The following is a 25,041-nucleotide window of genomic DNA, read 5'->3' as shown; positions in this document are numbered from 1 at the left end:
TAATTAACTTTTCAAAATAAATAAATATGTATCATTTCCCAATTAATATAATATTTTTTATATAAATAATTATATAAAAAAAAATTAAAAATTAAAATCCTTTTAATTTTTATAAATATATTATTTAAATATTTAATATCAAGATATGTACATAAAAGATAAGCATTCTCAATTACAAAGAATTCATCTCCCGATAAGCATTCTCATTTACAAAGAATTCATCTCCCCATTTTAAAGATTAAACACTAAGCACTCTATATTGTTTTATTTTATATTAGAAATAATTTATTATTAAAATAATATTGTAAAAGTTTTAAAATTCTTATAGAAGATTATTTTTGTATTAAAGTAAAATTAGAACTAAATGCTAAATTTTAAATATAAAAATATTATAAATTATATAATAGAAAGAACAAGTTGATAAAATCATGATGCACAGATTACTTGAACAAATTATATATGCATGCAAAGTTCAGATCTCCCAGACAGAGATTACATGAATTTTCTGGCATCGTGCTAAGTGAGTTCATCACTGTCCACCATCCCATTCCCGGATGATGGTGTCTCTATAATCTTGCACTTTAAAAGTACTTTAATGTCATGTGGAAGCGGCACCAAGCGGTAACAGCATCTAATATCTAGATGCTTCAGATTTGTAAGTTTTCCTATTTCACCAGACAATGATATCAAAGACGCACAATTATAAATACAAAATAATTGAAAGTGAACAAGATTGCCTATATCTTCAGGAATGCTCTGAATCTGAGTATTCCCTAAGTCAAGAAACTCAAGGTGTATCAATTGCCACAATGATGCTGGCAATGATTTTAACGGTAATAGAGATGGGTCTAATACCTTCAAATTGGTGAAATTAGGGAAAAAGCCTTGTGGAATTTCTCTCAAATATATATTTTCTCCTAACATTAGAGAAACTACTTTTGGACATCTAAATTCATTCGTCGGAAAAGATGTAATATTGTTGTTGCGAAGCGATATCTGTTTGCAATCAGCACAGGCCTCCATGTCGAGGAAACATTGAAACCTGTGACCTGCCCCAAATGCATAGTTTTCCTCTTTCTCGCCGATATAAATCCCCATATCGTGGAGAACATCGTGAACATAAATATACCGCACATTAAGTTCATCGATTTCATCAACCTCTTCATTCACCAAGGAACGATCGAGAAGCAACTTTACATACCTACACCCAGTGTCCAGTAACTAGTCGTAGGTCTTGACTAGACCTTCTGAGATCCACATTCGCACCAAACCCTCTACAGGAATTCATGCATCTTCCTCAAACATGGAACAGTAAAGAAAGCAGTTCTTCAAATCAGCAGAGCAGAAAGCATCATAACTCCATCTCAATCGCTGATACAAATCCTTTTCAATTCTTGGATGACAAATTGGAAAATTTGGGTCCACCTTTTGCATTTGGATTAAAGCAAACTTCCAGTCATTTGCAGTTGTGGTTCTCTTCATTGTTGAGGATATTACATTTATCACCAATGGAAAACCTTTACATTCGCTGGCGACTTCTCTGGAAATTTTCTCTATGTCCACTGGAACATGGCCGTCTTTGAAGGCTACTCTGCAAAATGGGTCCCACGCCTCCTCTATTGGTAGAGGCCATATTTCTATGGACATTTCTAAGTCCATTTCTACAATCAGATCTCTATTTCGAGAAGAGAATACAAGTTTGCTATGTTGAAATATTACTTTCAACTGCAGCGCCAGTCCTTTTCCATACCCCTTGCATTGATGAATCCACCATTGCCATACCCCTGTCAAGTCGTTAATCAAGGCGCGAATTAATGTAAATTTATTATGGTTGTTGAATGGTAGCCCGTGACCCAGAGCGAGGAAGAACAGAGGAGCTCAAGGATCCATGGTTTTTTTTTTACCTGTAGAGGACGACAAAAGGGCAGTGGTTCAGATTGAGGCTACCATTGAGGCAGTCATGTTGTAATCCCTCTGTTAGAGGAAGAATTTTGTAACAGTCAGTCCTGTTAATGAATACAAGTTTTTGTGTGTGTGAAAAACTCTGTCTTCTGTGTTAAGAAACAGAGTATTATTCTCTGTTAGTTTTTTTTTTTTGTTCTGGAATTATCAGAAATTCCCAACACAATTGCTTTGCGCAATCGCTGAATTTCCCTTTCTGTTCCAAACAACTCCCTGTTTGCTGCGTCAAGCTGTGACTGTAAATTTGTCATGTGTGAAATTTGATTAGTTATGATTTGCTGTTGATCAGTAATCTGAGTTTGCATCTCCAAAACAGGTCTGTATTGTTTTGTATCTGAGCGTTGTGCTCTGTGACTTTCAATTAGTATCAGAGCACTGCCCTGCTCTGTTTCTTTCATAGGGTATCAAAGCATTTTGTGCCTTGCCCATTTTCCCAACATGGTATCAGAGCCTGTCCAGGCTCTTTGAAGGTGTCAAAGAAGCTGAAGGAAGGATTTCTTGTTGCAGCAACTTCTCCAGCAGAGTGAAGACTCAGTCAAGAAAGAATCCAAGGCATTTCTCAAGTTAGTTTTTTTTTTTGTGTTACTGTTGAGGGCAGTCAGTTATTTTAAATACACAGTCAAATATTTTGAATAATAGTTAAGAGTGCAAGAATGGTTGGAGCCAGCACTAGCATAGGTATCTGTAATACTCAGCTCCCACAATTTAATGGAAAAAACTATGACTATTGGGCAATAACTATGAGAGTTTTGCTTGCTTCCCAAGACTTATGGGAATTTGTTGAGGATGGTTTTGAAGAAGTAGCAGATGAAGATGAGTTTAATAATTTAACTCAGGCAGAGAAAGAACTGTTGAAGAGCAATAAGAAGAAGGATTCTAAATCCCTTTACTTTTTGTATCAAGTAGTGCATGAGAGTGTGTTTCCAAGGATAGCAGCAGCCAAGAGATCCAAAGAAGCATGGAAAACTCTCAGGATAGCCTATCAAGGCATGGAGAAAGTGAAGACAGCAAAACTATAGTTGTTGAGGAGAGATTTTGAGACTCTCTGCATGAAGGAGTCAGATAATATTGACTCATTCTTCACACATGTGATTGGTCTGGTCACACAGATAAGGTCTCATGGAGAGATTCTTGAAGAAAGGAGGATTGTGGAGAAACTATTGAGGATCCTACCCTCAAGGTTCGATGTGATTGTCACCACCATAGAAGAGAAAAAGTATCTCACAAACTTCTCAGTTGATGAACTACATGCATCACTGCTGACACATGAGCAGAGATTGAGTAGAAATGAAAACTCATCTCTAGAGCATGCCTTTAAGACCCAGATGTTCTTTGGAAGAGGAAGAGGTCAAGGTAGAGGAAACAAGAGAGGAAGAGGCAGAAGCCAAAACAAGGTGGAGGAAACAGTCCAGCAAATGCTCAAGGAAGAGGCAGTAATCCAAATCAGAACCAAGGTCAAGGTAGCAGCCAACAAAGTGGACAACATCATGCTCAAGGACAAAGGTGTGATAAATCCAATGTCCAATGTCACTATTGTAAAAAATATGGGCATTTTGCCAATGAATGTAGGAAAAAGTAGCATGATATGAGTAATAGAACTAGTGAAAATTTTACTAGAGAAAATATCAGCCAAGATAATTTGTTTTAGCCTATAATATGGCTCAAGCAAAGAGTGAAGATGTATGGTTTCTAGACTCTGATTGCAATAACCATATGACAGGAAACATAGCCATGTTTGCTATGTTAGATCAGAGTGTGAAGTCACAAGTCACACTAGGGACTGACAGTAAAGTTTCTGTTATGGGAAAAGGAGAAGTAAATGTCTTAACAAGGAAAGGTGAAAAGAAAACCATAGCAGATGTTTATTATGTTCCTGGAATGAAATGTAACCTCATAAGTATTGGACAGCTTATTCAAAAGGGGTATAATGTTCTCTTTGTGGATGATGTATCCACCATCATGGATAAAACACCCAGCAAACAATGTATTGTTGAAGTGAAGATGACAAGGAACAGGATGTTCCCTCTTAGAATGAAAGCAGATTTAAAAAATGGAGAAGAAATAGCAGCAGTGACACAAGAGGCTTTCCAAAGCGAACCAAAAGATGAAAATTGGTTGTGGCACTTGAGATTTGGACATCTCAACTTTGGAGGTCTTAACTTGTTGAATAGAAAAGGAATGGTAAGGGGATTACCATTGATAGAGAAACCAGACAACCTTTGTGAAGGTTGTATCTTGGGGAAACAACACAGAGAAAGTTTTCCATCTGGGAAAAGCATAAGGGCAAAATCACCCTTAGAGATTGTCCACTCAAATTTATGTGGACCGATGCAAACTCCATCACTTGCAAGAAGCCATTATATGCTAACATTTATTGATGATTTTACTAGAAAAACTTGGGTTTATTTCTTGAAGAACAAAAGTGAAGTGTTTGAAAGATTTTGCAATTTCAAAGCACTTGCAGAAAACCAAAGCGGGATACATATCAAATTTCTAAGAACTGATAGAGGAGGTGAGTATATCTCCAAAGAATTTCTACGTTTTTGTAGAGAAAATGGAATTCATAAGCAGTTTACCACTAGGTACACTCCGCAGCAAAATGGAGTTGCCGAAAGGAAGAATAGGACAATCATGGATATGGCGAGGAATATGTTAAAGGCAAAGCATTTGCCAAATGATTATTGGGTTGAAGCTGTACACTGTGCAGCATACATTTTGAATAGATGCTCTACAAAAGCAGTCATGAAGAGAGTGCCGGAAGAAGCATGGAGTGGGACAAAGCAAGGAGTCGCCCACATGAAAGTTTTTGGATGTGTGGCTTATGCACACATTCCAAATCAACTAAGGAAGAAGTTGGACAGCAAAGGGGAGAAATGTATTTTCATTGGATACAGTGAGGAATCCAAAGCTTATAGGTTGTATAACCCATCCACCAAGAAGCTTATTGTGAGTAGAGATGTTCAATTCATTGAGGAGGAAGCTTGGGATGGAAGCATAGAGAAAACAGTGAATGTTAAAAACTCTTTGTCTCGTGATGAAGATGATGAGGAGATGGCTGAAATACATCCCCAAACAGCAGCACCAAGACAAGGGCGGCAAGAGACACCCTTGAGGAGAAATGAAAGTGCTTCTCCAAGCACACCACAAGGAGGAAATTCAAGTGCTTTTTCAAGCACTTGTACACCAAATGAAAGAGGTAAAAAGTTCAGAAATTTAAGTGACATTTATGAACAAGAGGCAACAAATGAAGGTATGAACTCTTTGTTTGCTTTATATTGTCATGTTGATGACCCTGTTCATTTCGAAGAATCAATTAAGGATAGGAAATGGATAGAAGTTATAGATGAGGAGATCAATGCCATAGAAAGAAATAAGACATGGGATTTAGTTGAACTACCAAAAGGAAAGGAAGTCATTGGAGTTAAATGGGTCTACAAGACTAAGAGTAATGCTGAAGGCAAAATAGAAAGACACAAGGCAAGACTTTTTGTCAAAGGATATAAGCAGCAGCATGGGAGAGACTATGAGGAAACTTTCGCACCGGTTGCTAGAATGGAAACCGTGAGAGCAGTGCTATCCATAGTAGCACAAAACAAGTGGAAAGTTTACCAAATGGACGTGAAGTCAGCATTCCTAAATGGAGCGTTAATGGAAGAGGTTTACATTGAACAACCTCTAGGCTATCAAAAGAAAGGCCAAGAGCACAAAGTGTGCAGATTGAAGAAAGCTCTTTATGGGATGAAGCAAGCACCAAGAGCGTGGTACAGTAGGATAGATTCCTATCTACTGGAAAATGGATTTGAAAAGTGTGAGGGAGAACCCACCCTCTACATCAAAGAAAAGGATGGTAAAATACTAATTTTTTTTTATATGTTGTTGATGTTATTTACACAGGTAATGATGATTACCTTATTGAAAATTTCAAAACAGTCATGAAAGAAGAATTTGAAATGACTGACATGGGTTTGCTGAGATACTTCTTAGGAATAGAGGTAGAAAAAAATGGAAATGGGATTTTTATCTCACAAGCGAAATATGCTAATGAAGTGTTGGAAATATTTTATATGCAAGAGAGCAAAGCAGCAATCACTCCCACAGTGATGGGATTAAAACTCGGCAAATAGAACAACAACAAGGATTTTGATCCTAGTTTGTACAAGAGCATAGTCGGCAGCCTCATGTATTTGACTGCAACTAGGCTGAATGTAATGCATGTTGTTAGTTTGATTTCCAGATCCATGGAGAGGCCAAAAGAAGCACATTGGTGGGCAACAAAAAGGATTTTGAGGTATGTTAAAGGTACTAAAAATTTTGTCGTTTTATATACTGCGTCAAAATGTTCAAATTTAATTAGATACACTGATAGTGATTGGGCTGGAAGTGTAGATGATTGGAAAAGCACATCCGGTTATGTTTTTCACATGGGTTTAGGAGCCATTTCATGGGCTTCTAAAAAACAGCCTATTGTAGCGTTGTCTACAGTAGAGGCAAAATATGTGGCAACTACAGCAGCAGCGTGTCAAGCAATTTGGATGAGAAGGATGTTAAGGAGTTTATGCCAAGAGCAAGCATAAGGAACTGTGATTTTTTATGACAATAGCTCAGCTATTGCATTATCCTAGAATGTTGTGTTTCATAAGAGAATGAAACACATTGACACAAAGTTTCATTACATCAGGGAATTGGTAAAAAATGGAGAAATTGTTTTAGAACACTGCAGAACTCAGGAGCAGGTTGCAGATATTCTGACCAAACCATTGGGGCAGAAAAGTTTTGAGTTTTTGAGGGAATGTCTGGGTATGACTGATAACCCAGCAGTTGAAATTAAAGGGGAGTGTTGAAATATTACTTTCAACTGCAGCGCCAGTCCTTTGCCATACCCCTTGCATTGATGAATCCACCATTGCCATACCCCTGTCAAGTCGTTAATCAAGGCGCGAATTAATGTAAATTTATTACGGTTGTTGAATGGTAGCCCGTGACCCAGAGCGAGGAAGAACAGAGGAGCTCAAGGATCCATGGTGTTTTTTTGACCTGTAGAGGACGAGAAAAGGGCAGCGGTTCAGATTGAGGCTACCATTGAGGCAGTCATGTTGTAATCCCTCTGTTAGAGGAAGAATTTTGTAACAGTCAGTCCTGTTAATGAATACAAGTTTTTGTGTGTGTGAAAAACTCTGTCTTCTGTGTTAAGAAACATAGTATTATTCTCTGTTAGTTTTTTTTGTTTGTTCTGGAATTATCAGAAATTCCTAACACAATTTCTTTTCGCAATCGCTCAATCTCCCTTTCTGTTCCAAACATCTCCCTGTTTACTGCGTCAAGCTGTGACTGTAAATTTGTCATGTGTGAAATTTGATTAGTTATGATTTGTTGTTGATCAGTAATCTGAGTTTGCATGTCCAAAACAGGCCTGTATTGTTTTGTATCTGAGCATTGTGCTCTCTGACTTTCAATTAGTATCAGAGTGTTGCCCTGCTCTGTTTCTTTCATAGGGTATCAAAGCATTTTGTGCCCTGCCCATTTTCCCAACATGCTACTCTTGCCAGTGCCAAATTCTACCCCTAGTTCTTTCAAATTGAGTCCACTCCACATGTCATCTAAAATCAAAATAAATCTATTCGTCTTGAGGTAGGCAGACAATTTCATCTTCCGCACATCACTAGAATAGTTTGCTACATCTAAATGAAGTGCAGAAGCAATATCATTTTGTATCTGTTCAATTGGAAATCGAGCAACTGTAACCCAAATCATATGATCAAAAATGTGACTAACCTTGATGGTGTTGTAGACTTTTTTGAGGAACGTTGTTTTACCCACACCACCCATGCCGTATACACCAATTGTATAAAGGTGGATGTGGGAAGCTCCTGTCAGCCAACCCACAACCTGTATCTCGGCATCTCTAATTTCCAACCCTACCAATCCGGTGTCTGGTTGGTCTTGAAGTAGTACGTCTGCCTGTTGTTGTGCCGCCTGCACAATCTGGTAAGAATTGTTCATCATTAAAAGGTCTGCCTGAAGGTCATCAAAGAAATCAGAACAAGTCGTTTTCCACTCTCGGATCTGTGTAGACATTCTGGGCTTGCAAATGAGGCAGTGAATACACTACTGCGGCTAGGGGCGTAGTGATTGCTAGATCAACTCTTTGCCCTTTTCAACAACGTCTTGCATCCTTAGCAATCGATTATTTAGAGAAATGGGGACCTCCCTTTGCTAATCTCGGAATAGAGCATTAATATAATCTAAGAAGTTCTTCATACGCCATAACTGCTCCTGGAGAAGCCGAGAATTTTCATCCAAGTGAATTATGTCATTTATCTGTTCGATGAGTTGTTGGATGAGTAGAATGATAATAACGCTGCTAATGGTGTTGCCTGCGGTTCCGATTACAATATCCATTGCTTGCGCCAATACTTAGTGAGATCAGAGGAGGACAGAGAAGAAGATTGGCAGAGAAGACCCAATAAGGGAAACAGAGTATGAAAATAAGAATAAGCAGGACACGCCAACAGCGGAATAGATAGCAGAGGAAATTGAACGGAATATCCAATAAGGGAAGCAGAGTATTGCAGAGTATAGAGAATATAATAACAACCAGAAAAACCAGAGTATGAATATAACAAAGTAACAAAGGAAGGAAAGAGGACATTTTTACATGATTCTTCAATAAAGTCGTTTGTAAAACAATTTACTCAGAGGAAGTCATCTTTATGTCGATGGTTGGGAATTTCCAGGAATGAAGTCAAAATATCTTTGTGTTGATTATTAAGACAGTTTAGGAGTCCAAGAAATACGTTTAGTCTTCATCTTATTTTGTCTTCATCTTATTTTGGAATGGAAATAGAAAATCAGTTTGGCTACATTCTGGCCCAGTTGTATACTTAATTTTCCCTGATTCTTAAAAATAATAAAAATGATAAAAAAAATATTAAAACATAATTTTAATTTAAAATTTTATTATAATTTTAAATATTAAATGAATTAATTATTTTTTGATTTATTATTTTTAAATAAAATTATTAATTTATTATAGTTTCCATTTATAAAAATAATATGGAAAAATGGTGAACTATCATTCATACAACTAATTTTCATTTATTATAATATCGGCCTAATCACAATTATGAACTTGATTCTATTACGCTAATGTATTGACCATATCAATAATTTATGAACTTGATTCTATTATGCTAATGTATTCACCATATTAATAATTTACTCATTTCCAATCATGGGTTCGAAAAGATTTTATTACATTTTTACACAACCAACTGAAGTGTCCCCTTTGGAGAATGCTTTATGTTGACCCAATCCCATATCTCGATGTGGTCACGAGGGCACTATTATGCTAATGTATTCACCATATTAATAATTTACTCATTTCCAATCATGGGTTCGAAAAGATTTTATTACATTTTTACACAACCAACTGAAGTGTCCCCTTTGGAGAATGCTTTATGTTGACCCAATCCCATATCTCGATGTGGTCACGAGGGCAATATAAAGAGGACCACAATTTAATATATTCATAACTCTCACTCTATCTCGCACATAATCTTAGGCATGAATGATTGCCCCAAACTTTGAATTATTTCAATATGAACGTTGTCAGATAAGGATTATCTTTTACATCTCACTTTTGAGGATTAAACGTTTACTTATTATCTTTTACTTCTCAGTTCATAGGATTAAAATAAATAAATAAATATTTATTTCGTATATTTAATGTAGAGTATATGTTCAATAATTTTTAAAGATAATAGCTTACTGGAAATAATCTTGACATGCGAGATTATATTATAGTAGATGGAAAATGATTAAAGTTTTTTAGGAGAGTTTTTGGTGAAAATCACATCAAAATTCATTTGTGGAGTTTCGAACCAGCAAGTGTGGTTCATCATCAGGACAAGATGAAAAACCAGATCATGGTTATAAGTTAAATAGAGAGAGCAGATCAATCAATCAACGGCTAGAAAAAACAGCACAACTAGTGTTGACTAAGGACATGGACTCGACAACAGGTATAATTGACTTGACCAAGAGAAAGGGACAGGAGAAATTAATTGTCTAATTAAATAATTAATTAATTAGTTAGCTCTTAGAACTATTAATTTCTATAAACCTAATCACTTAATATACTCTATATTATTTAAACTTATATAAACTAAATGATTAATAATCAGATAACTAAGCTAGTTATATAGATGACTAATAAAATCAGTTTATCTAAATAACCATATAAGTAACTAAATATGTAGAGTAAAAATGAAATGAAATTATGTAGCTATTTATATTTTATTAGAAAATTCAATAACAAAATTTAAATATATTTTTTATTCTAATCATGGGATAAATGGGGATTAAAACTAACTAATGTCTTAATAATCAATCAAAAAGTTATTTGATGTGTTTATAATTATTTTAGTTAAGTTTAGTTATAATATTATTTATTTATATAACAAGTCCAATAAAGTCAAGTAAGGGGGATTAAAACTCATGTTTAATAACCAATCAAATAATTATTTTATATGTTTATAATTATTTTAGTTATGTTAGGTTTAAGAGAGATTTTTCGGCGTAAATCACAAGCTATTTCATTTGTCGACGTGTTTCGAACCAGTGCATCATCAGGACAAGTTGAAAGAACAAATCATGCTTTGCATGTTAAATAGATTTGACTGATTAGTTAGGACAAGATTAGGGGTATAACCATTATATCAATTAAATAAGTTACCATGGTTAGTTAAATTCTTGTTAAAATAAAAGTAAATGGACCCTTTTTATCCACTTACAATTATAAATATATATTAAAAAATAAATTATAATCTAAAAATTAATAAAATTAATAGTTAGTTATCAAAGTTATTATACCTAACTATTAGAGTCATTAAAAGTTAGTTATAAAATATAAAATATTAGAGTAATATATAAATAGCTAGATATATTTTTATTAAAATAAAAGTCAAAGGGACTGTTTCATACACTAATTTATAAATAAAATTAATTATAAACTAAATTGATTTTAAATTAATAGTTATTTATAAAAGTTAAATATATAAATATTAGGGTATGATAATAGAGTAATTTAAATTATAATTATGATATTATATATATCTAAATAAATTAAAAATAAATTCATATAAATTAATAGTAAGTTATCCAAGATATTGTATTAGAGTAGTTAGTTATAAAAGTTATAAATATTAGAGTAATATATAACAGGTAAGTTATAATTTTATTAAAATGTAAGTTAAAGGGATCCCTTCATACACTTATATAATAAAATAAATTAAAAATAAATTAATTTTAATTCAAAGCTTATTTATAAAAGTTAAATAAATATATAAATATTAGAGTAATTTAAGGGTTGGAAAAATATTTTAATATTTAAAATTAATGGTTTATTTAAGTGTTAAAATTATCATAGATTAAATTCAAGATTATTTTCCTTTATGTTATTAGCCTAAATAAGTGCTATTACAATACCTCCAACAAAATCAACCTCAAAGAACAAAGGCCACAAGAAACAGGAAACCAGGGGAAAAATTTCCTAAAAGACAACAAAAAAAAAAATTAGGGAGGGGAAGGCAGGAAGACAACGTCTAGGAGGAGAGGGCTGGGACCCAGCAACTACTAATCTTCCAGCCATCCTCTCTATTGAGATTGTTCGGCCTTTTTTCAATCTCAAGTGCTTCCCTAAATTTCCGGTGATGGAATTGGGACACTCTAGCAATCACACTAGCCTCCTCGATGCAGACATGATGATTGGTTTTCTCCACATGCTCTACTAAAGCAGAAGACTTGGCTCTCCTATGCTTAAGGTCAGCTGCGTGCTCACTAATCCTTTGATTAATGGAGCGCCCAGTCTCACCAATATAGGGGGTCCCACAAGAACAAGGAATAATATAAACCCCTTTCATGTCCTTGGGGTCGATAGGATCCTTCACTGATCTGAGGGACTTACGAATGGTGTTAAGAGGTCTAAAGGTCGAGGGGACATTATGCTTCTTAAGAATCCTCACAATCCTATCCGTGGTCCCTTGAACAAATGGAAGATGGACACCAGGAACCCTCTCCTTCTTATCTCTTTTAGTCAACGAATTCCTAGCTACTTTGAGGAAAGCCTTCTATCCCAAGTGCCTACTATAACCGTTCTCAACAAAGACATTAAGGAGATGGGATTTTTCCTCCTCGAAGCTCTTTCCATCAGAGATCCTTAAGGCACGAGTAGCAAGGGTGTTGAAAACCCCTAATTTTTGAGTTGGAAAATGATGGGAACTAGCATGAAGATATTGCTCCGTATGAGTTTTCTTACGAAACACTCGGTGGGAGAGGGAACCATCACTATTCTTAGAGATAAGAATATCAAGGAAAGGGAGGCAGCCATCGACTTCCTGCTCCTTTGTGAACTTAATGGTTGAGGATTGACTATTGAGATGATCGAAGAAGAGGTCTAACTCCTCTTGACCATGAGACTAGATGACATTGGTTTCATCTACATATCTTTTCCAAAGCTTAGGTAGGAGGCGGGCTGAGTTAAGAGCCTTAGATTCAAAATCCTCCATAAACAGATTCGCAACAATAGGGGAAAGGGGTGAGCCCATGGCAACCCCATAGGTTTGCTCAAAGAACTCACCTTCAAAACTGAAAAAGGTCGAAGTAAGGCAGATCTCAACTAACCGAGCAGTATCAGGATCGGTTAGACGGTTGATTACTTCCATGGCCTCATTTATAGGGATGCAAATGTACAGGGAAACAATATCAAAACTGACCAGAATATCTCCAGAGTCCAGCTTAATGTCCTTGAACTCCTCAATAAAAGAAACCGAGTATTTAACGAAGGACCCTGTATGACCAACTAAGGGTTTAAGCTTCAATGCAAGGAACTTTACCAGAAGATAGGTAGGACCTCCAATGGTGTTGACAATGGGCCTAAGGGGAGATCCTTCCTTATGAATTTTAGGGAGACCATAGATTTTAGGATTGCTCTCAATGAGTTTATTGTGCAGGGGGCCCACCGAGCTACTGGATTTAATGGCAAGGGCCACATTCCTGTAGATCTTATTTAGCAGGTTTTTGGGAAGCTTCTTATAGCTTCCACTATTGTGAAGATGCTCTAACATTTTATTGTGGTAGTCATCCTTGTTGAGAATGACAGCAGCCCCACCTTTGTCAGCTTTCAGAACAACAATATCTTTGTTCTGATTTAAGGATCTTAGGGCTTCAAATTCGTCCCTACTAAGGTTGCTCTTAGGAGGCTTAGCCTTCCTAAGGACAACAACACAATCCTGCCTAATAGTGTTTTTAATACTATCAGGTAAACCACAAATCCCAAATTCTATGTCACAAATAATGTCATCAACCAGGATCTTCTTAGGGGCCAAGGCAAAATTTAAACCTTTGCCTAAAACCTTAAAAACAGAAGGGGGAAAAGAGAAACTAGACAAATTGACAACCTTCTTATTACCATGAGAAGGAGGGGGAGGAGGATTAAACTTATTAAAGCAATGATTTAACTTATTATTATTATTATTAGAGATCCTACTACTACTTTCTATGTTATTATTCCTAGAACTAAAATTAATTATGTCGTCCTCTTCATTATTATTATTATTATTATTATTATTATTATTATTATTATTATTATTATCCTTATTACTACCATTATTATTATTAATATCAATATTATTATTATTAATAATATTATTCCCATTATTATTATTACCAATATTATTATTAATAATAGTATTATTATAATTTTTATTATTAATACTATTATTATAATTATTATGATTATTATTATTAATATTAAAATTAGACATTAAACCACCAAGAGAGCAACGCAGGGGGAGGTTAGAGCCCATTCCGATGGCAGGAACCAAGCTGCAGCTCCGAATTGGCTCAGAAAGAATCGAAGTACTATCAGGACAAGACACACAGAGGGAAGAATTCTGCGTTGGACAACCGATACAGGATACTAGCACACTAACCCCGTGCTCAACGTTACCACGCACTCCTTCAATCGGAACTTGCACGTCTGAATCCCACCTAGGCAAACTGCCACCGACTTCTATAGGACTGGACGAGACCTGGCTAATGGCACAGTTCGATGCATCAAACATGCAATAGATGCTAAGGGCGCAATCCGAGGATGGAAACCCATTAAAGGATGCTGGCGATCCCACACCATTCGCTGAAAAGGAACTACACGCAACAACATCAGGCCGTCCATTGACCAGAACCAACGAGCAGGAGTTAACTACATCCTCACGCAGAGAAATACTGAAGCTAAGGGAAGAACGAGCCCCTTGAGTAGCTGGGCAGAGAGCAGATTTCTCACTCCTCTCCGTAACGCCTAACCAAGAAAAACAGAAGACGAATCAAGCGGACTGAGCTGGCTGGAGGAGTTAGCTTCTGTGTTGGCTCTTACAGAGCTTCCATTAACCTCAAGCGGAGGTAATAAACCAGAAACCTCATGCGTTACCAAATCCCTGAGCGTAGACTTCTGGCCAGCCAAGACCCAGCTAAGGGAGGCTATAGAAGATTTCGAAGCTAATTTTTGAAACTTCAAAGACTGTTTCTACTTACGAATTTCCTCTAACCTCAAGGACTTTAAGGTCGAACAAGCATCGATTCTGGCCCAAAGGGAGGCAGAAAACAGGCCCGCAAGATATAAATGCAATCCCATAAGATTGCGAGAGAGAAGATTTAGAGATCTTCTGACCTTGCTGATTTTAGCTCTTATTAAAGCTAAACTAGCTTTAAGGAAAACCCGATGATTCAGGGGATTATGAAGGCGATGATTAATCTGGGTGAAGACCGGGATGACAGAGGAGTCTCTGCATCTTTTAAGAAATGCTAGATCTGTCTTCAACTTCGAAACCTGCAAGCGTGCCTGTTCAAATTGGTGAACCTTAGTTGCAATGGCTTTTCCGTGTAGGGATTCAATTGTTGAATTGAGGCTTCTATGATCCATATTAAGTTTAAGAGAGATTTTTCGGCATAAATCACAAGATATTTCATTTGTCAATGCGTTTCGAACCAACCAGTGTGTTTCATCGTTAGGACAAGTTGAAAGAACAGATCATGCTTTGCATGTTAAATAGATAGAGCAGAACCTCCAATGGCTATATTCCTTGACCAGGAACGACTATATTGACAACGACTAGATTTGACTGGTTAGAAAATATTATTTATTTGAGTCCAATAGAAAAAATAAAAAATAAAATAAAATAATATATATGTATAAACAAAGGGGAAACAACCACCATTAAGAGGAGGAAAAGATCAAAGAAGAACACACAAAAACAAGAGAGAAACAAGGGGGCGAGCTAGGAGGAAAAGGCAGGGATCCAATAGCTATTGATCTTCCATCTGTCATCTTTGTTGAGATTATTTAGCCTCCTTTCAATTTCTATGGCCTCTCTAAACTTTTGGTGATGAAAATGCGTAATTTTGGTAATTACCCGGGCTTCCTCAATACAAATATGGTGCTTACTCTTCTTCGCATGTTTTGCCAGGGCTGAAGTCTTGGTCCTTCATGTTTGATGTCGGCTGAGTGTTGATGAATTATTTGATTAATAGAGCGCCCAGTTTCACCAACATAGGGGGTCCCACATGAACATGGAATCACATAGACACCTTTCATGTCCTTGGGGTCAACAGGGTCTTGTACCGATCTAAGGGAGTTGCGAATGGTGTTAAGGGGTCTAAAGGTTGAGGGAACATTATGCTTCCTAAGGATCCTGGAAATATTGTCAATGGTCCCTTGGATGAGAAGGAGATGAACACTTGAGATTCGATCCTTAGGGTCTTTTTTAATCTTGGGACCTCTACAAGCCTTAAGGAAAGCTTTCAAACCTTGGTGTCTACTATAACCATTCTTAATAAAAACACTAAGGAGATGGGCTTTCTCTTTATCAAGGTTCTTTATAGCAGATATTCTCAGTGCACGAGTAGCTAGTGTGTTGAGAACACCCAACTTTTGAGCAAGGAAGTGATGAGACCTGGCATGAAGATACTGCTCAGTATGAGTTTTCTTCTAGAACACTTGGTGCGAGAAAGAGTCATCATCATTCTTTGAAATGAGGACATCAAGGAAATGAAGGCACCAATCAATTTCTTGCTCCATAGTAAACTTTATGGAGGAGGATTAATTGTTGAGATGTTGGAAAAATAGATCAAGCTCTTCTTGGCCATGAGACCAGAGGACACCAGTGTCATCCACAAATCTCTGCCAAAGCTTGGGCCAGAGACAGGCTAAGGCTAGGGCCTTGGACTCAAAGTCTTCCATAAAAATATTAGCGGCTCAAAGTTGTTTAATATTTAATTACATAATTTAAGTAACAAATTTACATATTTATTAATGAATTAACACAAAGTTTATTTCATGGATTTTTCCTCGTAAAATTATAACAAGAGGGAAGAAAGTATCACTACTAGGTTCAAATAGTTTTTTTTTATGAATATAATATTGTTGCCCAACATTCCTATATCATGTGTACAATGATGCAATATTGTTTCCCAACATAGCCTCTAAGACCATATATTCCTTCCTATATCATGTGTATGATGATATCAATCCTATAAAAATCATTGACAATTAATCGAAGGATGAGGGATAAGGACACTAAGGTTTTATTATCAAGATCTCAGGTATTCACAAGGCGATGGCCAAAGAGGAATTATTTCCATGTAGATATGTGCTGCATAATGTTAATACTTCCACTCACACATTAAATTCACAGAATCGTGATATGATTGGGTGATTCAACATTGCTTATATCAAAAAATGGACAAGTTCCTAACTTGCACAACATTTATGGGAGTGTGGTTGCAAGATTTGGGAAAGTGAATGATGTCCAAAACATTGTGAAGGAGTGGCACTGGCTACTACCTAAGCCTTTCAAAATAGCCACATGCATGGTATAGTTGGTTAGAAATCTACAAGGGGAAATATGAAACCTAGTGGTGCTCATGAACCACATGTACGAAAAACCAGATACCCAATGCACATGGTTGAGTTGAATTGTAATCATGTATGAGGTCCTCAAGCATGGAATTTATTTAACGAGCCAAATATCATATCCGACAACCTTGCTTGGTGAAATCAAGAACCCAAAACACCCTAAAACAATATCACACCCAAAATTTATACAACACCCCACCTTATGGATTTTATGTGCACGTGTGCAAATTTCTTCGCTTTTAGGACCACTTGGAAGAATAAATTTGTACCATTACATGCTTACATGGAAGGATTACGAAAAACTAGAAAAAAAAAAAAAAGAAAAAAAAAATCTAACATATGTGACTTTGTCTTGGCCCCCTTGTACCATTGGATCTATGGTCAGAAGTGCTCAACCAGATTCTTGATTAGAGACCATTGAGGTTTTAAGGCAAATTCAAAATTGATATTTGTTGGAATGAAGTTGCAACATAAAGGTATATGGGGTGTTAACTATTCCCCACACTTTACCTAAGAATTTGTTAGTCAATTGCTAATACAAGATATAGCCATTTAGACATGGGGTTATAATGATTTTCAAAATAAGAAAGAAAGAATCGTGGCCTAAGATGTGTATAGAAATTTAAGGCTATCAAATATTCAACTTATCTGGCATGAGGAGTTAACTTTTGACTATGAAACTTACAATTCTCATGCACAGCCAGTTAAGGTCGACGACCTTCTATATAGGCTATGTCATTAAAAGAATGAACATGAAGAATTTTATAGAAGAGCTACATATTATGAAGAGGTGGAAATGAGAAGGAACAAACACGTATAAGTGTTGGCATCTCTATGTCTAAGGTCATCAAGCGAGCCCCTTATGACATTTGACATCATATTCATTACAACTACTAAAAGATCCAAAATTGAGAAAGAAGTATCTATAATTGATATAACAATAAATTTGTCAGAAACTAGTAACATGTAGGAATTTGAATTAATTGACATTCATATACCCAAAAAATTTGTATACTTAATCCCCAAAAAGTATTCAAAGAAAAATAATTTTTTCAAAAGCCATAATTATCATCTTCAATTATGTGATGAAAAACTCACAAATAAGTGAAGCTTAACAAATAAGATTAGAGAAACATAATACAAGTAACAAAGAATGCACTGGGATTGGCATAATGGTTTATAGAGTCGCTAATAAATCTTGACCCAATTAAAAAAGGTTGAATATTAATTTGACACCTTTGATTTAAGTTTTTAAAGAGAATAAGATGAAAATTAAACTAAAATAATATACCTCATATATAAACAATTCACATCCTCTAACTATAAAGATATCACTCCTAAAAAGCAATAACAACCTTTTACTTAACATAAACATGATCTATATAATTACACCGTAAAGCATTTCCCTCTGGGAAAAACTCCCCCAGCTGCCCACCTGTCCTTACTATGCACAATTCGATGTTTTGTTAGACGATTGAATTACACTCCTCCGTTGATTTGAAATACACCCACATCTAGCGATTGTGATCAGCTAGAAACTTGCGAAGACCGCCGACGGTTGTAACTGCCTCTGATTTATCTTGCCCAGCAATTATTATTGGTTATGGATTCATCTTGCCCAATGATGATATAGTAGCAGCAAAGCAGAAAATCTGTTGTAAATTACAGCAACGAAAGAACGAGTATTGTTCGTGTCTCTGCTCTTCAGGGATATATATGTATATATCTCTTTGTTGTCTTTTCTTGTGAATGCCCTCAGGTATATATCTGTATATACTATATATCTCTTTGTTGTCTTTTCTTGTGAATTCCCCCGATGAAGAAATGGCCCCTCGTAAACAGGATGAAAGAAAAATTAAGTGAATGAATGATAGAGACTACAGCAGAAGATTGTAAGGGGAAATTTTGAAGTTCCTGGGAGATTGTAGTAGTTCCAGCAGAGGCTTGGAGTAGACAGGAACAGAGGATTCCTTGAAGAAAAATGAGAGCAATATTGCTTAGTACAAGTTCTGAAGCAAAGAGGACTTGGAGACCAAATAGAGGACAATCCATTCAAAGTGCAGAAGAATGGAAGAATAAGATCATACATAGATCTTAGAGGTAAGATAGTGTGTTTTGTTTCAAATTGAAAGTGAAGATTTTGGTTGTAGATGAAGCATCTCAGCAAAGGACAACAAGAGAAGATGTGAGAGGAGAACCAGATGTGTTCTTGAAGGCAGAGTAAGGAAAACACTCTGAAGGAGAAGTGGCAGTGAACCTGAAGAATCGAAAAAGAGGTTGGACAGAGAGGACAACTGAAGTGTTCTCAAGAGAGAGTGAAAGATTGTAGAAACCTGGAAGGAGCAAAGGTGTTGCTCAAGAGGAGGTTCCAGACAGAGGACCTGTTCTTACCAAAAGCTGAGTGAGGAGAGCTAGTGAGGTAAGATTGTAGCGAGGAGGACTAGCTTTTGCAGAGGCTTGTTGCAGATGAGTGAGGAGCTCATGAAGAAAGAGGAGAAGAAGATGACTATTGATATTCATAGTAGAGGTTCAAAGAGAAGCCACAACAGAAGATATGAGAAGAATAATGCCAAATCAGATGGCAAGAGGCTGGGTCAATAGAAGATTGACAAGGAGTTGGCTGAGATAAGAAAAGAAATTGATGTGTTAACAATACGGCTAGAATAAAACCAGAGACAAGGTTAGGTATTAAGGAAGAAGCCAGTGGAGTGACATGAGATGCAGAGAAGGCTACAGCAAAAGCAAGTAAAGTGGCTGAGTGAAAAACTCAAGGAAGTTTAGTTGGAAATAGAAGAGTCCATTTGTGAACCAGAACAGGGAGAAATTCTAGGAGAAAGTGAAGACTACACTGAAGCTAAAAAATGGAGATCAAGTGAAGATCTCATGGACTATTGGGATAGTTCAAAATAGCATGAGGAGATGCTGACTGAAGATGAAGAGCTGATGTATAAGGCCATCAAGCCTTGTGTTGTTGAACCTAATAGTTTTGGTGTGCTTGCAGGATGCATAGGAGAGGATAGGCAGTCTTGTGAAGTTGACGAAAGCATGGAGGAGTATCTTATAGAAGATGAATACTCTGAAGTGAAGTTGAATAGAGCTCTTGAACTAAAGTATGAGGAGCAATGTGTTTTAGGGGATAAAAGGTACTCTAGAGCAGCAGAGTATGATGAAGAAGACCTCTCAAAGGAGGAAAGTATTGAGTTGTTACAACAGAAAGAACTCCAAGCCTCTATTGGAACTGCTACAATCTCCCAGGAACTTCAAAAGTTCCCCTTACAATCTTCTGTTGTAGTCTCTGTTCCTGTCTACTCCAAGCCTCTGCTGGAACTGCTACAATCTCCCAGGGACTTCAAAAGTTCCCCTTACAATCTTCTGTTGTAGTCTCTATCATTCATTCACTTAACTTATGCACATTACTACAGTGGTACCTAGAGCAGTAACTATAGCAATATCTAGGGTAGAAAAAGTTGGAACAAGAGCAAAAGTATAAGAAAAAGTAAGAATCTGACAACTTCAAAGAGAAGAAAATAAACAACAATTTGAAGTGTTAGTGGAAAGTAGCAATAACCTAAAGCAAAGAGAAAGAGTTAACAGAGAATGGCAGAATATGGACCAGCACAAAGATATGCTAGAGGTGGAGATTGAAGAGTTATGGCAGTTAATGATGAAGCAGTCCATATGGAGGAAAATGATAGCAACAGGAAGGATGATCAATCAAAACTTGAACCTGATTGACAAAGAGAGGAAGATGAAATAGAAGATAGCAGAAGTACAGTAGCAGCAAAGGTGAAAGGCATTTGGGCAGCTACAAACTAAAGTTTGGGACCCTGGAGGTTTTTACCAACACATGAAAACACATGATCAGGAGATCATGAATATTTTCTACTTTGGGTGTGTGATGCATGAGCATTCAACCCAAGAGAAAATCATTGTATTTTAGTAGACATAGGGGGTCATGTGTTTTAAGGAAGTTGGATGTGTAAGTGATGAATTAATGTAATATTTAGGCTTTTGAGTGAGTAGGATGAGAATTAATTAGATGTTGAATCTAACCATAGAGTTGGCTCGATCAAGTAACCTCAAGCAATACTGAGGACTCTAACCGGAGAGATGGTTCGATTCAAGTAACGTCAAGCTTCCAATCTCACGATGAAGAGATCTTGATAGATGTTCCAGCTTAGATCTAACCCATATATTATGAGATTTCAATCTTTCACCACTCCAAAGAAATGGTCATGCTCAGTTTATTTCTAGCCAGGTATAGTTCACTGAATTGTCTGCAATTATGCTTCTTGTGAGTGCGGTTACACTCAAATTTAATTTTGCAACCATCAGAAGGTGACCAACAGTAGTTGATATTCTTCCTTTGAAAGACTTTTCGCTAAGATTTCAAACCTCCAAATTAATTAAATTTCCTATTTCTGGAGGAAGCGTTCAAATGAGATTATTTAGGCTCATATCCAGCTTTCTGAGTTTTCTCAACACTCTTATTTTGGGAAGAATTGTAGAGATTATTCTCTGCGAGAAGGAGATTAGTAATCCAATGTGTAGAACTGAGAGATGTTATTTAGTATGAAGGTTGTGAATAGGTTGTTCTGCAGCCAGACGCATTGTAGTGAGACACCTTCTTGTAGAAGGCAAGTGATGTTCCCCTCAAGCGATTGCCACTGTATTACCCCAAAGGAATGGATCCATTCAATCTGATGGAATACAATTCGAGATCATAGGACCAACGGTTGTTATTGCAGAAAAACAACATTTTCATATTGGGAACATGGCGAAGTCCAATAGGCAACCGACCTTCGAATTTTTTATTGTTGAGAAACAACACCAACGCCAATGACCACGCCAAATTGTGTTTTAAATTTGATTGACGGACTTTTTCATGTACTTGGACGCGGTTGCGTGTTTCCAAATTAAAATTGAGAAAGACGCAGTCATAGTCATTGGCTACCCAATCCCTTCTGCCACATATGATCGTGTCTTGATTGGATCTAGTTGCGTCTCTCAACGAAGCTGTCAACAATTTCGTGTTTCTTGAAGCGCAGACTTGGTCACTGAAACAAAATATTTTCATTTTCAGAGTACTGTAACCAGGCCATTGTTGTCAGCGTTTTTAGTTGGAATCTTGCCGCATGTTCAATGTTTTTAAATGGTTCAATTCAACAATCTTAAATTATGGTTTTTATATTGAAAATTTGAATATGCTTTTATTAATAATTCTTTTTGGTTGGTAACATGATTTTTAATTCTACTTGGGCGAAGCCTGGGAGACCATAGTTCAAATCTCATTGAGTACACTGGCCTGCTATGCTCAAGAGGCAAATTCCCCACCCCCGCCTTGGCGGCACGAGAGTCTCGCTTTGCTAAAACCATATGATCTTAGTATATGGACTTGCAGGTAGTTGGATGTACTCTTGGTGTTATAGTGGCAGTAGGTAGTTGGATGTACTCTTGGTGTTATAGTGGCAGCTATGAGGATTGATCCTGGGTCTCCCATAGATTAGGACTGACAATTACCGATTCACCATGTGGTTAAAAAAAAAAAAACATGATTTTTAAGATGACTAACAAACTTTGTATTGAGTATTGTTATTTTAAGTACCTAAATCGTCATTTTTTTCTTTTTATATAATATTTTTTAATTATTTAAAATTAAAATTTTAAAAATATTGTAATTTTAAATTTTTAAATATGTAAAATTTAATAGAAAATTTAAAAACCTGTCTTTCTAAATTGTTGAATATGTAAAAATTTAAATATGAGTTTTTTGGGTTGAAAAGTTAAATTTAAATATGAATTTTATATAAAAATAAATTTATTTTTTGTATCTAAAAATTAATATTTTTATTGATTATAACAATTATATTTATTAGTTAGTGTAGTTGCATAAATGTAATGGTTATTAAAGATGAAGACAATGAAAGAGGTGGGACACTAAGGGGATGAAAAGTATGATAAAATTTTACTTCCATTTGCTATGTCATTATTTCTTACCCTCTCGTTTTATGGCATAAAAATATACTCAAATGTATATTATATTCTTTTTAATTATTTCAAACATTATATAATTAATAAAAAAAAATATTATTATTACCTTTATATTATTATTACCTGTATTTCACATTCTCAATTCTATGACATTATTTATCACCTCTCTTTCACCTTCTCAATTCTATCACATTATTCAAAAATGTCTTCATCATTGAATTAAAGAATTAAATAGGATTAATATAAATTAAATAGAGTTATAGTATTTTCAAGCTTAAGAAAAATGCCAGTTTTTCATTTTGTAGTTTTTCAACATAAACTCTTGGTGAGCTAATTACCTAAACTACAATTATTTTTCATTTTGTAGTTTTTCAACATTTTTATTTTGAATACAAGCTCTCGCTGAGCATTTAATTTTCCATTTGATGCCCATACCAAATACAGTTTTCACCATTTTTAATTTACTGAAAAATGGTTAGCCCAATCAGTGTTGGATTCCTTCATTCGATTCTTTTGGATTCTTTCATTGGATTCTTTTTGTACTCCTGAAATGACGTGATTGAATTCATTTAATGAAATAGATGAAATTATTTCCATCATCTTCTATGGGTTTTCTTTTCATAGATGGAATTATTTCCATCATCTTCTATGGATTTTCTTTTCTACTCCAGAAATGACCATCAAATTCATTTATGAAATAGATGGAATTATTTCCATCATCTTCTATGGGTTTTCCTTTTTACTCCAGAAATGACCATCAAATTCATTTAATGAAATGGTTGCGATTATTTTTCAACCACCTTCTAAAGCTTCTAGGTTTTGCATAAATTCAATAGTGCTTGGCAACATTGAAAGCAATCGGTTGACCTAAATGCAAAAATTCACTAGTGCTTGGCAACATTGAATGCAATTGGTTGACCTAAAACCCTTGGTGGTTGGATTTCCTTTTGGAAGTTCTTTGTAGACATTTGAAGTCTATTGGAAAGTTTAGTAGAGGGCTTTTCTCTTATGTTGGTGGTGGATTTAGTAGAAAATATCCTTATCAGAAATAAAATTTATGGCCACTTCAGGATATTCTTATTCTAGGTGATGATGATGATATTGAACCCCAGCTAACACTGAAAAAAATGTCAAAGAACCAGAAAAAGAACAAGCACAAGTATCCCTTGTTCTAGCCAATGAAGCAGACTGCATTGAGAAAATTTTGTCCTGGTCTCCGACCAAGGAGGCAGACTTGAAAGACCAAGAAGATTGTGAATTTGATGGGGTATTAGGGTGCATATCAGCTAAATCATGGGAGTCTCCTGCAAAAGGAGAAACCTTTGATGTTCAAGATTGTCCTTGAGCACCCCTTAACTATAATCTTAATTTGGACAAGACTGTAAAGAAACAAACTCGCATAAAAGAGAAAATGCATCTCCTTACTCTAGGATGGAGATTTGAGTTCAAATCTGGGTGTCATGATGTTCATTATATCTCCTGGTCAGAATTACTATTCTCTTTTACAAGCATGTTCAGCATGGAAGAAGCAACAAAAGATTCACAGAGTAATAGATGGAAATCATGACAGTAATGTGGAGGGGCTAACAATTCAAGAAAATGCTTTTGGGGGTGTTTCTTCATTTCCTCCTTTGTAGAAAAGTCGGGCATGGGCTGCAAGAAACATGTCTTCAAATTTTGTATGTCCAAAGAAGTCAAGGAGAGTCTATAGTTCTAGGGAAGTAGTAAAACATGAAAACAACAATAATGAAATTGTTGCGGATGCTTTGAAAACTGACACAGGACTAAAGCAACGGGTATTTAGGAGACAAAAGATGCATAGCTGTGTCAATAAGAGGAAATTAAATTTCAGAGGTTTACTGGGCTCAAAGACTTCACTAAACGGGTATTAAATTTCAGAGGTTTACTGGGCTCAAAGACTTCACTAAACGGGTATTTAGGAGACAGAAGATGCATCATTGTGTTAATAAGAGGAAATTAAATTTCAAAGGTTTACTGGGCTCAAAGACTTCACTAATTTGTCTGGGACCTTCATTTTGCATGGTTTGAATGAATTATTTGGTTCAAAGCTTGTGGTAATGATTATAATATATTGTTGTTGCAAAATGTGTGGAATTTGA

General features: G+C 35.9%; 1 protein-coding gene across 1 annotated transcript; it reads right to left on the bottom strand.

Moving 5' to 3' along the window:
• Positions 1 to 516: 516 nt before the first annotated feature.
• LOC149150472 (disease resistance protein UNI-like) lies at positions 517 to 1,659 on the bottom strand. The gene is made up of 2 exons (XM_089442807.1): positions 1,304 to 1,659; positions 517 to 1,201 (listed from the first exon to the last, which is right to left on the bottom strand). Exons 1-2 carry the CDS (start codon positions 1,657 to 1,659, stop codon positions 517 to 519), a joined length of 1,041 nt encoding a protein of 346 aa, XP_089298933.1.
• Positions 1,660 to 25,041: the final 23,382 nt, after the last annotated feature.

The sequence above is a fragment of the Pinus tabuliformis genome, chromosome 9, assembly GCF_031772625.1.
Source record: "Pinus tabuliformis cultivar Carrire ecotype Pingquan chromosome 9, CPIR1, whole genome shotgun sequence".
Lineage (NCBI taxonomy): Eukaryota > Viridiplantae > Streptophyta > Pinopsida > Pinales > Pinaceae > Pinus > Pinus tabuliformis.
This window is presented reverse-complemented; position numbering and strand designations above follow the sequence as displayed.